General features: G+C 41.2%; 2 protein-coding genes across 2 annotated transcripts in view; one reads left to right on the forward strand and one right to left on the reverse strand.

The window, feature by feature from the left end:
* The window catches only part of LOC126278758 (muscle-specific protein 20), a 34307-nt gene extending 23514 nt beyond the window's left edge, over nt 1-10793 (forward strand). The window contains exons 3-4 of the mRNA XM_049979038.1: nt 1029-1149; nt 9616-10793. Of these exons, the coding sequence (XP_049834995.1) occupies nt 1029-1149; nt 9616-9798 (304 nt within the window). The 3' untranslated portion in view covers nt 9799-10793. The remainder of the gene's footprint in view (nt 1-1028; nt 1150-9615) is intronic.
* LOC126278747 (muscle-specific protein 20-like) overlaps nt 1-12238 on the reverse strand; it is a 164113-nt gene that overhangs the window by 96821 nt on the left and 55054 nt on the right. The window lies entirely within an intron of this gene.

Below are 12238 nucleotides of genomic sequence, written 5' to 3' on the forward strand. Positions count from 1 at the left end.
GCCATCCCTTCTGTCACGTTTAAACGAAGCTTGTTAACTGCCTTTTCTGTAGAATGAGGAGAATTTCTTTGTTTGTACTGCATCTGAAAGTTCATAAAAAGTACTGACTGCCTTGTTTCTGGTACTATTGTGCATATTGAAGGGAGCTCATGTTTGTCCATTACTTATGGATTTTAAAATTATTCTCATTCCTCGTTCCTTCGTTGCTATGAGATTTAAAATTACAAAAAAAATCTGAGATATTGCTCCTGAGTCTACGCTGATGCTTCATAGAGGGATGGATACGAAGAAAGATGTACAACAAAAACGAAAAGTATATCTTGTCCGTAAGCTTAAAATTACGGGGGTGTAAGAATAGAGCTTCATCACTGATTCCCATATTTTCGCATTCATTCAACGATAACGCAGGATTAAATAAATTGCTTTGCTTTTTTCTTAAAGTAAACGTCTTCCAAAAATTATACATTTAAAATTTAAAGGGGAGTAAATAATCTGTAGGAAGTAAGAAACAAGTACGATATTGCGTACGTTAGTGAACACTGAACTGAGACATGCTTACTACGAACAATTCTTTCTCTTGCCAGGGGCATTGCTCTCAGATTGAATTATTATTTCTACGAGGTGAATGGATGAGAAAGTGCAGTCTTTGTAGTACACCAATTGTCTAACCCGTGTCATCATTTTCAGATGGACTCCTACTACGTATAAGGAAGCTGGATAGTTAAATATCACTCACTTTAATATCATAATCTTTGTCTCCTTTTTGTAAGTTGTACGTCAGATTTGACAGCATGTGTGTACTGGTGAAATATTTGATCAGAGAACTACAGCGATGATTTCTGGAGAGACAGGAAGTATCTTACTGTCGATGTTCCCTCCTCTTGAGCTATTCGCTCCGGAGAATAAATATATTGGTATTGGTCATTTACGCTGAAAACATTGTAGCTAGTTTTGATAAGTGCAGTATTACCCACTGTAATTTCATGCTGCTAATATTCAGCTGAAGTCACTTGTGCTCTGTCTTCCAGGTTCCAAGACGCTATCCGCAAGTATGGTGTGCCCGACGAGGAGATCTTCCAGACAGCTGATCTGTTTGAGAGGCGCAACATCCCTCAGGTGACGCTGTGTCTGTACGCCCTTGGCAGAATTGTGAGTACTGCGTTTCTACTACATAACTTTCCCAATGTTGGTTGTTTGTAACATAAATGAATGTATTTACGTCAAGTTGTAAGCTAACTCTTTCGTTCACTACTCCGTACACGCCTTTCAATATGTCGCCATTTGAAGAGCAATATGTCGCAATTTGAAGAATAATATGTGATACTGCATGTCATCTGAAGGGGCGCTTATTTCAAATAGGCACTACTTCCATTTTTGTTATTCTTTTTAATAATCCTTTAGTTCCTCTTATATTCATTTCACTCTTCTTCGTTTTCTTAGTGATTACCAATTTTGATTTCCTATGTGTTACTGCTCTCCTTTCTTTTCTTTCTTAATAGCGAGGCAGAATTGTCGTCAATGACTTCAAACCAGTCAATTTATTATTTGTTGTTGCAGTTGTGTATCCGAAGAGTATTTTGGTGTTGCTTTTCATGCTAGTCTGTTGTGTGGACTTCTCTTCTCCTTTGTATCACTATTCCAACGATTTGAACCTACTCACTATCTTAAAGTCTCACTCTCCACGTACTTTTGATTACTTATACTCACAGAAAACTGGCTGTTGATGCCTGTACTTCTATTTTATGATCTAACTCTTTTATTCCATATAATATATATTTGCAACATCTACTCCCTCATTACATGTGACACATTTTTCCCATCTTCATCATCTCTTACAAATCTTGCGCTGCCTTTTTCTTTTTGAATTTCTCAAACGGGGGTCCTTCTGCTGGATATCCTCGTTTCAATAGCCTACAGATATTTCTGTTTTTTCGTGTATGTATACATTGTATTTCGAGCCCCTCTTGTCGACAGCAACAAATCATGCACAGAGTGTTTCAGAATGACGTTTTAACACTTTGGTGACAGGTTTCTTATGCCAAAACTAGAAACATATATCCAGTAAACATTAGTTCTAAAATACATATCTTAAGAGCTTTGAGCACTCGTTAATTCTCGATACGCGAAATATGTATCTTCTACAGCAAGATCTTTGCTTTCCATATTTTGGAAGGAGATAGTAAGGACCAAAAACTGAAAAAAAGTTCTACCAAACATGGGCTCTAAAGTGCATACCACATGAGCTTGTACAGTGGAAGAAATGTATTTCACAGTAGGGAAGGTGAATAAGTGCTCATAGCTCTTAAGGTATGCGTTTTAGAGACCATGTTTACTGATATTTTTGTGTTTTGGTGTAAGGATTCTGTCCTCAATTTTTAGAATGTCGTTGTGAAACGCCCTCTAGAAGCCAGACTTAGAGTGGTGCGATTGTTTTACCTGGTCTCTCGCTAGAAGAAAAGTTTTGAAGGGGTTCAGAAGCAGATTTTGGCACTTTTTGGCACTGTTATAATTCAAGACATAGTCCTACTATTGGGAACTGAGTGCAGCTTTCTCACTCATGTCTGACATTTTATTTTTCTTTATTTATTCGTTCAATCAATTCATCTCGGGAACATCGAACCATTTACGATCAAATTTGCATTTACGTAGTTCATTATGTCTGTTACTTAAGTATGCTTCTTTTTCTACACCGAATCTTATTCTAAGTTTACAACGTTACCATACCACTTTTTCTTTTCTTTTTTTGTTTGTTCCTAGTTGTACTATTCAAATATTTCATTGGCTCCTGTACGGCAGAGAGAAGCGCGCTGTCGATACCGAATTCGATTGCTAGATTTTTCGGTCAGAGACGATAATGAAATGGTACGTCGGCGCCCACTGTTAGCTGTTCTCCTGCGAAACCACATACAATGGGAGGTACCAGTCTCAAATGAAGTGATCACATGGCATCTTTCTTAATTAACCTAGAGAGTTAGCCATGGCCTTTGAACATTTGAGCGAGAAAATACTTCAGATAAGCGACTATAAAATCAGTTAAGCGCTACAAGCATTTTTTTTTTTAATACACGATTCTAGAGAACGCCCAGAGGGTTCTCCTGTAAGGCTCAATAGCAGTATGAAAAATATTTAGAAGTGACTTCGACCAAGAAAACTATGGTTTTGTATGAACTTCCTAAAACACATATGGCTACGCGTAAAGTTCTATGAAGGCTAAAGTGGAAATACGCACATAAATCGATGATTGGCGAATTCGACAGGAGTATCTGCATAGACTATGGAGAAATAGCAAATCTACAGTCTTTAAGTTACATTCGTCATAGAGACTACATTATAACATTTACAAAGTCTCCTCTCGTTACTAAGTATATACAGGGTGATAAAAAAAGTCAGTATAAATTTGAAAACTTAATAAACCACGGAATAATGTAGATAGAGAGATAAAAATTGACACACATGCTTGGGATGACATGGGGTTTTATCAGAGCAATAAAAAAAAAAGTTCGCAAAATGCCCGACAGATGGCGCTGGACAGCAAAACAGCTACCGTGACGGGCCACAGGTACGCCGATATCTTACGGAATCGCATCACCCCCGCCTCGCTGATAAACACGTGCTGGAACGTACGATGTTTATGCAGGATGGCGCTCCACCCCATATTACTAGACGCGTGAAAGAGCTCTTACGCGCGTCGTTTGGTGATGATCGTGTGCTCAGCCGCCACTTTCGTCATGTTTGGCCTCCCAGGTCCCCAGACCTCAGTCCGTGCGATTATTGGCTTTGGGGTTACCTGAAGTCGCAAGTGGATCGTGATCGACCGACATCTCTAGGGACGCTGAAAGACCACACCCGACGCCAATGCCTCACCATAACTCCAGACATGCTTTACAGTTCTATTCACATTATTCCTCGACTACAGACATTGTTGAGGAATGATGGTGGACGTATTGAGCATTTCCTGTAAACAACATCATCTTTGCTTTGCCTTACTTTGTTATGCTAATTATTGCTACTCTGACCAGATGAAGCGCCATCTGTCGGACATTTTCTGAATTTTTCGATTTTTTTGGTTCTAATAAAACCCCATGTGATTCCAAGCATGTATGTCAAATTGTACCTCTCTATCTACATTATTCCGTGATTTATTCAGTTTTCAAATTTATACTGACTTTTTGATCACCTGGTAAATTGGGAGGGTCTGTATTCAAATCTCAGTATAAGCAAACTCATTTCAAGTATTCTGAAAAAAAAAACTGAAGAATTCATAGTTTTAATCACGTGAATTTATTTAAACGATGTTGCATAGGCGCACTGACCTCTAAATCTTTGAATACGGTATACTCAAAGGAAGCGTCATTATGCTATTGTACTCCTTCACCACGTGCGTCTTTTCGGGGGTGTATTAAGCCCTGACTTCACTTTTATGGATGACAGAACGCGACCGCATCGAAAAGCGCAGGTAGGGGAGCTCCTGTAACCAGAGGATATTCGGCACATAGACTTGCCTGCCCGTTTCCCCGACTTAAAATCCATCGGCCACTTGTGGGGTGCATTTGGGAAACGTATTGCAACACGTCCATGAGCACTGACGATAATCCAACTGTTGTCACCCGCGCTGCTGAAGGAATGGAACACCCTATCATTAGCACTCCTTACCAACCTTGCAGCCAGCATGGGAGCACGTTTTAGAGCATGCTGTGTCGGCCGTGGTGATCACACACCCTCTTAAGAACAGTCTCCTGCCTTTTGCAATGTGCAGCGGACCATGACGAACGGCGCTGATTTCAGTGTAACTGATGTCTTTGAATAAAAGTGTCATTTCTATTCATCTGCGTATTTCTTTCAGTCATCTTCTGTGCTGTTCTGTAGCAGTTCTTTCTACACTACTGGCCCTTAAAATTGCAACACCGAGAAGACATGCAGATGATAAACGGGTATTCATTGGACAGATATATTATATTAGAACTGACATGTGATTACATTTTCACGCAATTTTGATGCATAGATCCCGAGAAATCAGTGCCCAGAACAACCACCTCTGGCCGTAATAACTGCCTTGGTACGCCTGGGCATTGAGTCAAACAGAGCTTGGATGGCATGTACAGATACAGCTGCCCAAGCAGATTCAACACGATACCACAGTTTATCAAGTGTAGTGTAGTGTAGTGTAGTGACTGGCTCGGCCACCATTGACCAGACGTTTCCAATTCGTGAGAGATCTGGAGAATGAGCTGGTCAGGGCAGCAGTCGAACATTTTTTGTATCCAGAAAGGCCCGTACAGGACCTGCAACGTGCGGTCGTGCATTATCCTGCTGAAATGTGGGGTTTCGCAAGGATCGAATGAAGGGTAGAGCCACGGGTCGTAACACATCTAAAATGTAACGTCCACTGTTCAAAGTGCCGTCAATGCGAACAAGAGGTGACCGAGACGTGTAACCAATGGCACCCCATACCATCACGCCAGGTGATATACCAGTATGGCGATGACGAATACACGCTTCCAATATGCGTTCACCGCCATGTCGCCAAACACGGATGCAACCATCATGATGCTGTAAACAGAACCTGGATTGATCCGAAAAAATGACGTTTTGCCAGTCGCGCACCCAGGTTCGTCGTTGAGTACACCATCGCAGGCGCTCCTGTCTGTGATGCAGCGTCAAGGGTAACCGCAGCCATGGTCTCCGAGCTCATAGTCCATGCTGCTGCAAACGTCGTCGAACTGTTCGTGCAGATGGTTGTTGTCTTGCAAACGTACCCATCTGTTGGCTCAGGGATGGAGACGTGGCTGCACGATCCGTTACAGCCATGCGGATAAGATGCCTGTCATCTCGACTGCTAGTGATACGAGGCCGTTGGGATCCAGCACGGCATTCCGTATTACCCTCCTGAAACCACCGAATCCATATTCTGCTAACAGTTATTGGATCTCGACCAACGCGAGCAGCAGTGTCGCGATACGATAAACTGCAATCGCGATAGGCTACAATCCGACCTTTATCAAAGTCGGAAACGTGATGGTACGCATTTCTCCTCCTTACACGATGCATCAGAACTACGTTTCACCAGGCAAAGCCGGTCAACTGCTGTTTGTGTATGAGAAATCGGTTGGAAGCTTTCCCCATGTCAGCACGTTGTAGATTTCGCACCGGCGCCAACCTTGTGTGAATGCTCTGAAAAGTTAATCACTTGCATATCACAGCATATTCTTCCTGTCGGTTAAATTTGGCGTCTGTAGCGCGTCATCTTCGTGGTGTATTAATTTTAATGGCCAGTAGTGAATGTATGGTCCAAGTTTCACCGAGCTCTGTTACTTGGCGGTGACTCTTCATGCGGAAGTTACTTTCGTCCTTAAATTTTGCACAACAGTGTATGTTACTTCCCCCTCTGGCAATGTTGCGTGTATGTTAAATACGTCAAGTTGAAGCCTCGTTCGGAGTCACTAATAAAATGCAGATACATCTGTAACTGAACTGGTGAGTCAGATCACAAAATTTGAGGAAGGCAGGAACATGCCACCAGCAGTACGACCATTAGTTGTAAACAACAGTCTTCTTAACCACTGCTTTACTCTCACTGTCAGATCCAATCTCTCCAGCAACATCCGCACACCCCATCTCATTCAGTGACAAGAATGCTTTCGTACAATTCTCGTGAGTCGTTTCCGTTCTGCTAAGTACTTTCTCTTCTTGTCGTCACCAATTGAAATAGTCCGTCCACCTCTCTCGGATATTAGATGTAAATAATTTTCATCACCGAAATTTCACAGCAAAAGGTTTGAGAAACTTTAGCCCTTGATCAGAGGACATTGCGGCAGTTCCTTCTGTTAAATTTCAAACTTCTCCGCAGTGCCTTGTAGCACCTCTGCTTCTTCTTCTTCTGCTCCTCCACCTCTTGAAAGACTAGGCTGGGACAAAAGTTGTTTTGGAATATAGTTCGCACCTAATCTGTATCCGATCATTCCTCGAAAATGTTCATCAGGCTTCTGTTGCATCTTTTATTATACCCAGAAGTAGTTTTTTTGCAGATGTTGATAAAACTGTAAATCCCAGCTTTTTCTACCTTGCAATAAAGGTTAATAAGTGATGTAGCAATACAAAAACTTTCATTTGCATTAATTTCTTCACGTGTGGGCCCACAGCCTCCTTCACATGTGGGATCGTATTTAATATTTTAATAAAAAGCAATCCAAACTGCAATAAAATGTCATTTTATTGGTGATTACTGAATTCGGCCTACAAGGCCATCCAAGATTCTGAAATACATTACATTTATAGTAGCTCATGTACGACATACCATTAAGGCAACATAACGTGTTAACCAGGTGACGTGACGAGAGTGTGCAGGGAGCCGCTGTCACTAACTGCTGACTAGGTTAGCAAGGATAAGACGTTATAAACGGGAAGTTTCACCCATTGTTCGTCACGTGATCCATAATAAAAACGAAAAAAAATCTTGTAATGTATATGAATACATCATATAATATTGTTTACATTCTGTATTGTACCATGTTTTCATGCACAATATGAGGATTTTCTGTTTATACACACGCAATTTGTGGATTTTAATCGTTTTTATTAGGGAGGAACAGAGGGTGGAGCTTCCCTTTTATAGTACCTAAACTTTGCTAACTGGTCAGCAATTCTATGTAGGTACTAATCGGTACAACTCAGCAGATCCATGCACAACTGCTCATGCCATCCTGGTAATACATCATCTTATATTGAAATCATATCGATTTTATGCTAGTTTTTAAGGTGGATAAATGTTTTTTATACCTAACCCATTATAAATGTTACACCCTTTAAGACAAAAAAAACACGCACCACGAAGGAATTATCCGAATGGGAGCCAAGTCAGTAGATGTGATATTCATGTACAGACACATAAATGGTTACTACTTCGGAAAAATTGTATGATTTATTCAAGAGAAAGAGGTTCAAAATTTGAGCAAGTCAATAACGCTTTGGTCCACCTGTGGCCATTGTGTAAGAAGTTATTTGGCTTGGCACTAATTTGTAGACTTGTTAAATGTCCTCCCGTTTTTAGAAGTCGTCTTGAGGCATTTTACACCAAATTATGTCCAACCAGCGTGTTAGATCGTCGCAATCCTGAGCTGGTTGGAGGGCGCTGCCAGTAATACTCCCAAAATTCTCAATTGGGGAGAGGTCCGACTACCTTGCTGGTCAAAGCAGGTTCGAGCAAGCACGAAGACAAGCAGTAGAACCTCTCGCCGTGCGCCTTGGGCATTATCTTGCTGAAATATAATGTAAAACTGCGCTGTAAGAGCGCCGCAGATGACAACCAAAGGGATTCTGCGATAATAAGAAGTGACCTCCCAGACTATCACTCCTGGCTGTCGGGTTGCATTTCGGGCGAGAGTCGGCTGGTATCCCTCCGCTGTCTAGGGTATCTCCAAACAGGTTTCCGATGTTCATCGGGGCTCACTTCGAAGTGAGACCCACCACCACTGAGGGCAACTCTGCTCCAGTCAATGAGATCCTAGGCCGAATATAAATCAATGTCATGCCTAATAACTGTTTGCATAAGGGCCACAGTTGCACCAGTGCTTTGTTGACTTCCTTAATTTGTGAAGCTCTTTTTATTGAATATATATATATATTGGCCACGACATCTTGGTAGATGATTGTTGTAGTGTCTCTGTGTTTATGGGTTGCATTTTTTCATATGACTTGTCAAGCCAATGGCAGTACGGCATCTCTTGCCGCAAATTTCACAAGTGTATCTGGCTGCTGAGGCAGGAGCGGTGGTAGTATTTCGAAGCTTTTTCTGCCTTAATCTGTCTAACAAGCCTTCATCATGCTTCGACATTCCAGATGATATATCATCACGCCACTCTGGTCTCATGCTAGCCCGTGCCTCCCCTCTGTTTGTGTCGTTACAGGAGTCTTGAACCACAATACAGGCCGTCCTACAGGTCTTTTGGCTATAGAGATCTCTCCAAGCATCACTTCACGTGGTAATCTGTCAGGATCCATACGGTGGACATGTCCCAGCCAGCGGAATTGTCTCTGCTTCAAGACAGCTGAAATACTGTTGTAGTTTTAGATAGCACTGCTTCGTTGGTCACTCGGTCCTTCCACGTTACTCCGAGGATTCTCAGGCACCGCATGTGGAAAGCATTAAGGCGACGTTGTTGAATAACTCATACAGTTTTTCTGAAACTGTAATCATTTGTTCGTCTGTACACGTACATCACATCTACCGATTTCTGTCCCATACAGATAACTTCTTCGTTGGTGTTTTTTTTTTTCCTTTCTCGGACTGTATATTTCAGTGTCTTGGTCTGAGGATGGTCTTATAGAGCGAAACTGGTAACCAGAATTAAGAAATGGAAATTTATTACACTCTGGACTCCTTTCTATTTGAAAATAAAAAGAATTATTTTAGCGTTCAGAAACATTTGTTTTCGGCCATAAAGACAGCAACTTGAAACTTTCTCTCGCGTACAACAACAATTTGTTCAGTCAAACTTGGGAATTTCAACCTGGAAATTCGGGGAAATCTTTTGACCACCCTGCCTAGCCTCAGGGGTACAGTAGTGTGCTCGAGCAACATTAATGTCCGTGTATCTGACGCGCCCGTTCGCTTTGCAGACGCAGAAGCACCCCGAGTACACGGGCCCGAGGTTGGGTCCCAAGATGGCGGAGGAGCACAAGCGCGAGTTCACCGAAGAGCAGCTGCGGGCACACGAGGCGCACCTCAACCTGCAAATGGGCTACAACAAGGGCGCCTCACAGGCGGGGCTCGGCTCCTTCGGCAACACGAGGCACATGTAGGCGCTGCCCTACGCCGTCTGAGAGCGCCGGCTGCACCACAAGACACCTGCTGCAAGCCCGCTCTAGTCGCCTCACAGACAGCGGCGGGGAGCAAACTGACGTGCTACAGCCGACACTACCGCCAACACACACATACACACACACACACTTTTAACTCAACAACAATTAAGTTACACGTCAGTCTATTCTTAAAACAACTTCGCATTCTTTGTTAAATCAAGCAGAAAACACAGTAAATATCTATAAAAGTTGTGCAGTATCGGTGTGAGCCACGCGAGACAACAAATGTATGTGCCAGGTGATGGTTACTGTACCTTAGATGCTTTCATTACACCAACGTGCGATATTCACACATACGTCTCGAATTCGCTTCCTATACCCCGGGAAAAAAATGGGGAAAGCATTTGTATGACGCCTAAAATACAGTAACCGCCACCGTGCAGGACTGAAACTTCTTTACTCTTCACAGAATTTCATATCAAAATAACTTTAATTCTTAGAAACGGTAGTTTAAGTAATTTTTGCGTATTTGTGTGTACTTAACACGTGTACACCACGTTTTGTATTTTAACTTAGGACTTAAATGTACTTACAATGAAAAAAGTAACACAGGAAAGAAATTTCTGCAACACTGTATTTTGTGCTCTAATGACTGTCTTGTACTTTAACTACGTCACTCACTTTCTATTTACAGTACGTTAAGAACATTAAATATTTAGATGAGTCGCCATATCCCTTTTTAGATGTGTTGTGTTTATTAATAATATAACAGGCAATATGCAACGCAGTTAACAGGCAGTACCGTCATCTGTTAGCAAGTCACCATATCTATGTGTAGAGGATTCATCCAGTTACCAGAAACTAGTTTATTTGTTGAATAAATACGTAACACATACTATGTTTTGCACAAATTGTGATGGAAGCAAGAGAAACAAACAGGAATTGCAGTAAGAAACTCCCAGATGTGGTTAAACATTAAAGTCCTTTTATATAAATTGGTAGTTTTATTTCAGTACAAACATCACTCCCTATCCTAGCTCTCCAAAGCCTAAATGAACTGAGAACATGGTCAAAAACAGTACAAGAGAAATTGCTGAACTTCAACGCAAGATCCTATACCAGAGGCATACTCTGTGACTAATAAAACGACTGAATATTTTATGTCGCAAGGGGCTTGACATGTTAGTTAACATTTCTAAGAATACAAACGTCATTCCACTCTATTTTCAAACTCTGTACCGCTGGTGCAGCAACTGTGGTAATGTTATAGACAGAATTCATAGTACAGAATATTCATAGATAATATAGAATACGAAGAACTTATAAATCCATCTTTATTGCAACCAAGACTGAATTCTATTTCCAGGAATACGATAATTGTTTGAATTCTATAATTTGAGTATTGACATTCTGTAGATTCAGACAGTGTACTTCAGGTTGCTCTATAATATCTTCTGAGGTACGCGTAAACTCAGGATGTGAAGTGGTCCGTATGTTTATGTTCACAACAGTTGCGTGATGACTTAATGTTCACACTATTTCTGGCACAGCTGAAACCTACATTTCGGCTGGACGGCACATAGATGTTAGGTGGAACTGAATCGAATATTCACATCTGTAATTCCACAGAAAAACAATTCTTAAGATATTCCTTTAAAGTTTACTGTCATACTAATTCCACATGATCTATGAAAATATTTTTATATTTTAATCCTTTCCAACACGACTGCGTCTACATTACATTTGCATGTGCGTTCATTCAGGTATTAATACAGTTACTCTTTTCTTATGTACTTCACATAACGTGCAAATGAATACCTTATATACGATAAATTTTATTTATGTTGCCAGTAATTTCAGGTTTAATGCGGTAATTATGGCGCCTCACATTTTTCGGCACTGGAGTAATCTCATTTCACAGTTCGCTGTGGAATCTATATTTTACAAAAATGGTATATAACGTAATGGTTTATTTCCTCCAGTGCTTTATCACACAAAATGTCTTGCAGAAAATCTTTCAACCTACGTTCTAATTTGCAAGGTCTAGTAGAAATATGGGAATACGTTACTGTTATGAAGAACAAAATTTGGTGGCTGTGCAGTGATTGTGTGAAAGGAGACACAAAGCCGAATCTATGTAACACTGTGTACAATCGATTTTTGATTTTAATTTTCAACTAAACTTTTCCTTTGTATTATGCCTGTGTTATCATCTAACACAGTGCCCGCCTCCGGTAGCTGAGTAGTCAGCGCGACACAATGTCAATCCTAAGGGCCCGGGTTCGATTCCCGGCTAGGTCTGGCATCAAATCGAAAGACTTGCACCTGGCGAACGGTCTGTCCTACTGGAGGCCCTAGTCACACGACATTTACATTTATCTAACACAGTGATGATTGCAGTTTCCCGAAATGTACCGTGTAATGTCTTCGTCATTCCTTA

Source organism: Schistocerca gregaria, chromosome 1 (genome assembly GCF_023897955.1).
Source record: "Schistocerca gregaria isolate iqSchGreg1 chromosome 1, iqSchGreg1.2, whole genome shotgun sequence".
NCBI lineage: Eukaryota > Metazoa > Arthropoda > Insecta > Orthoptera > Acrididae > Schistocerca > Schistocerca gregaria.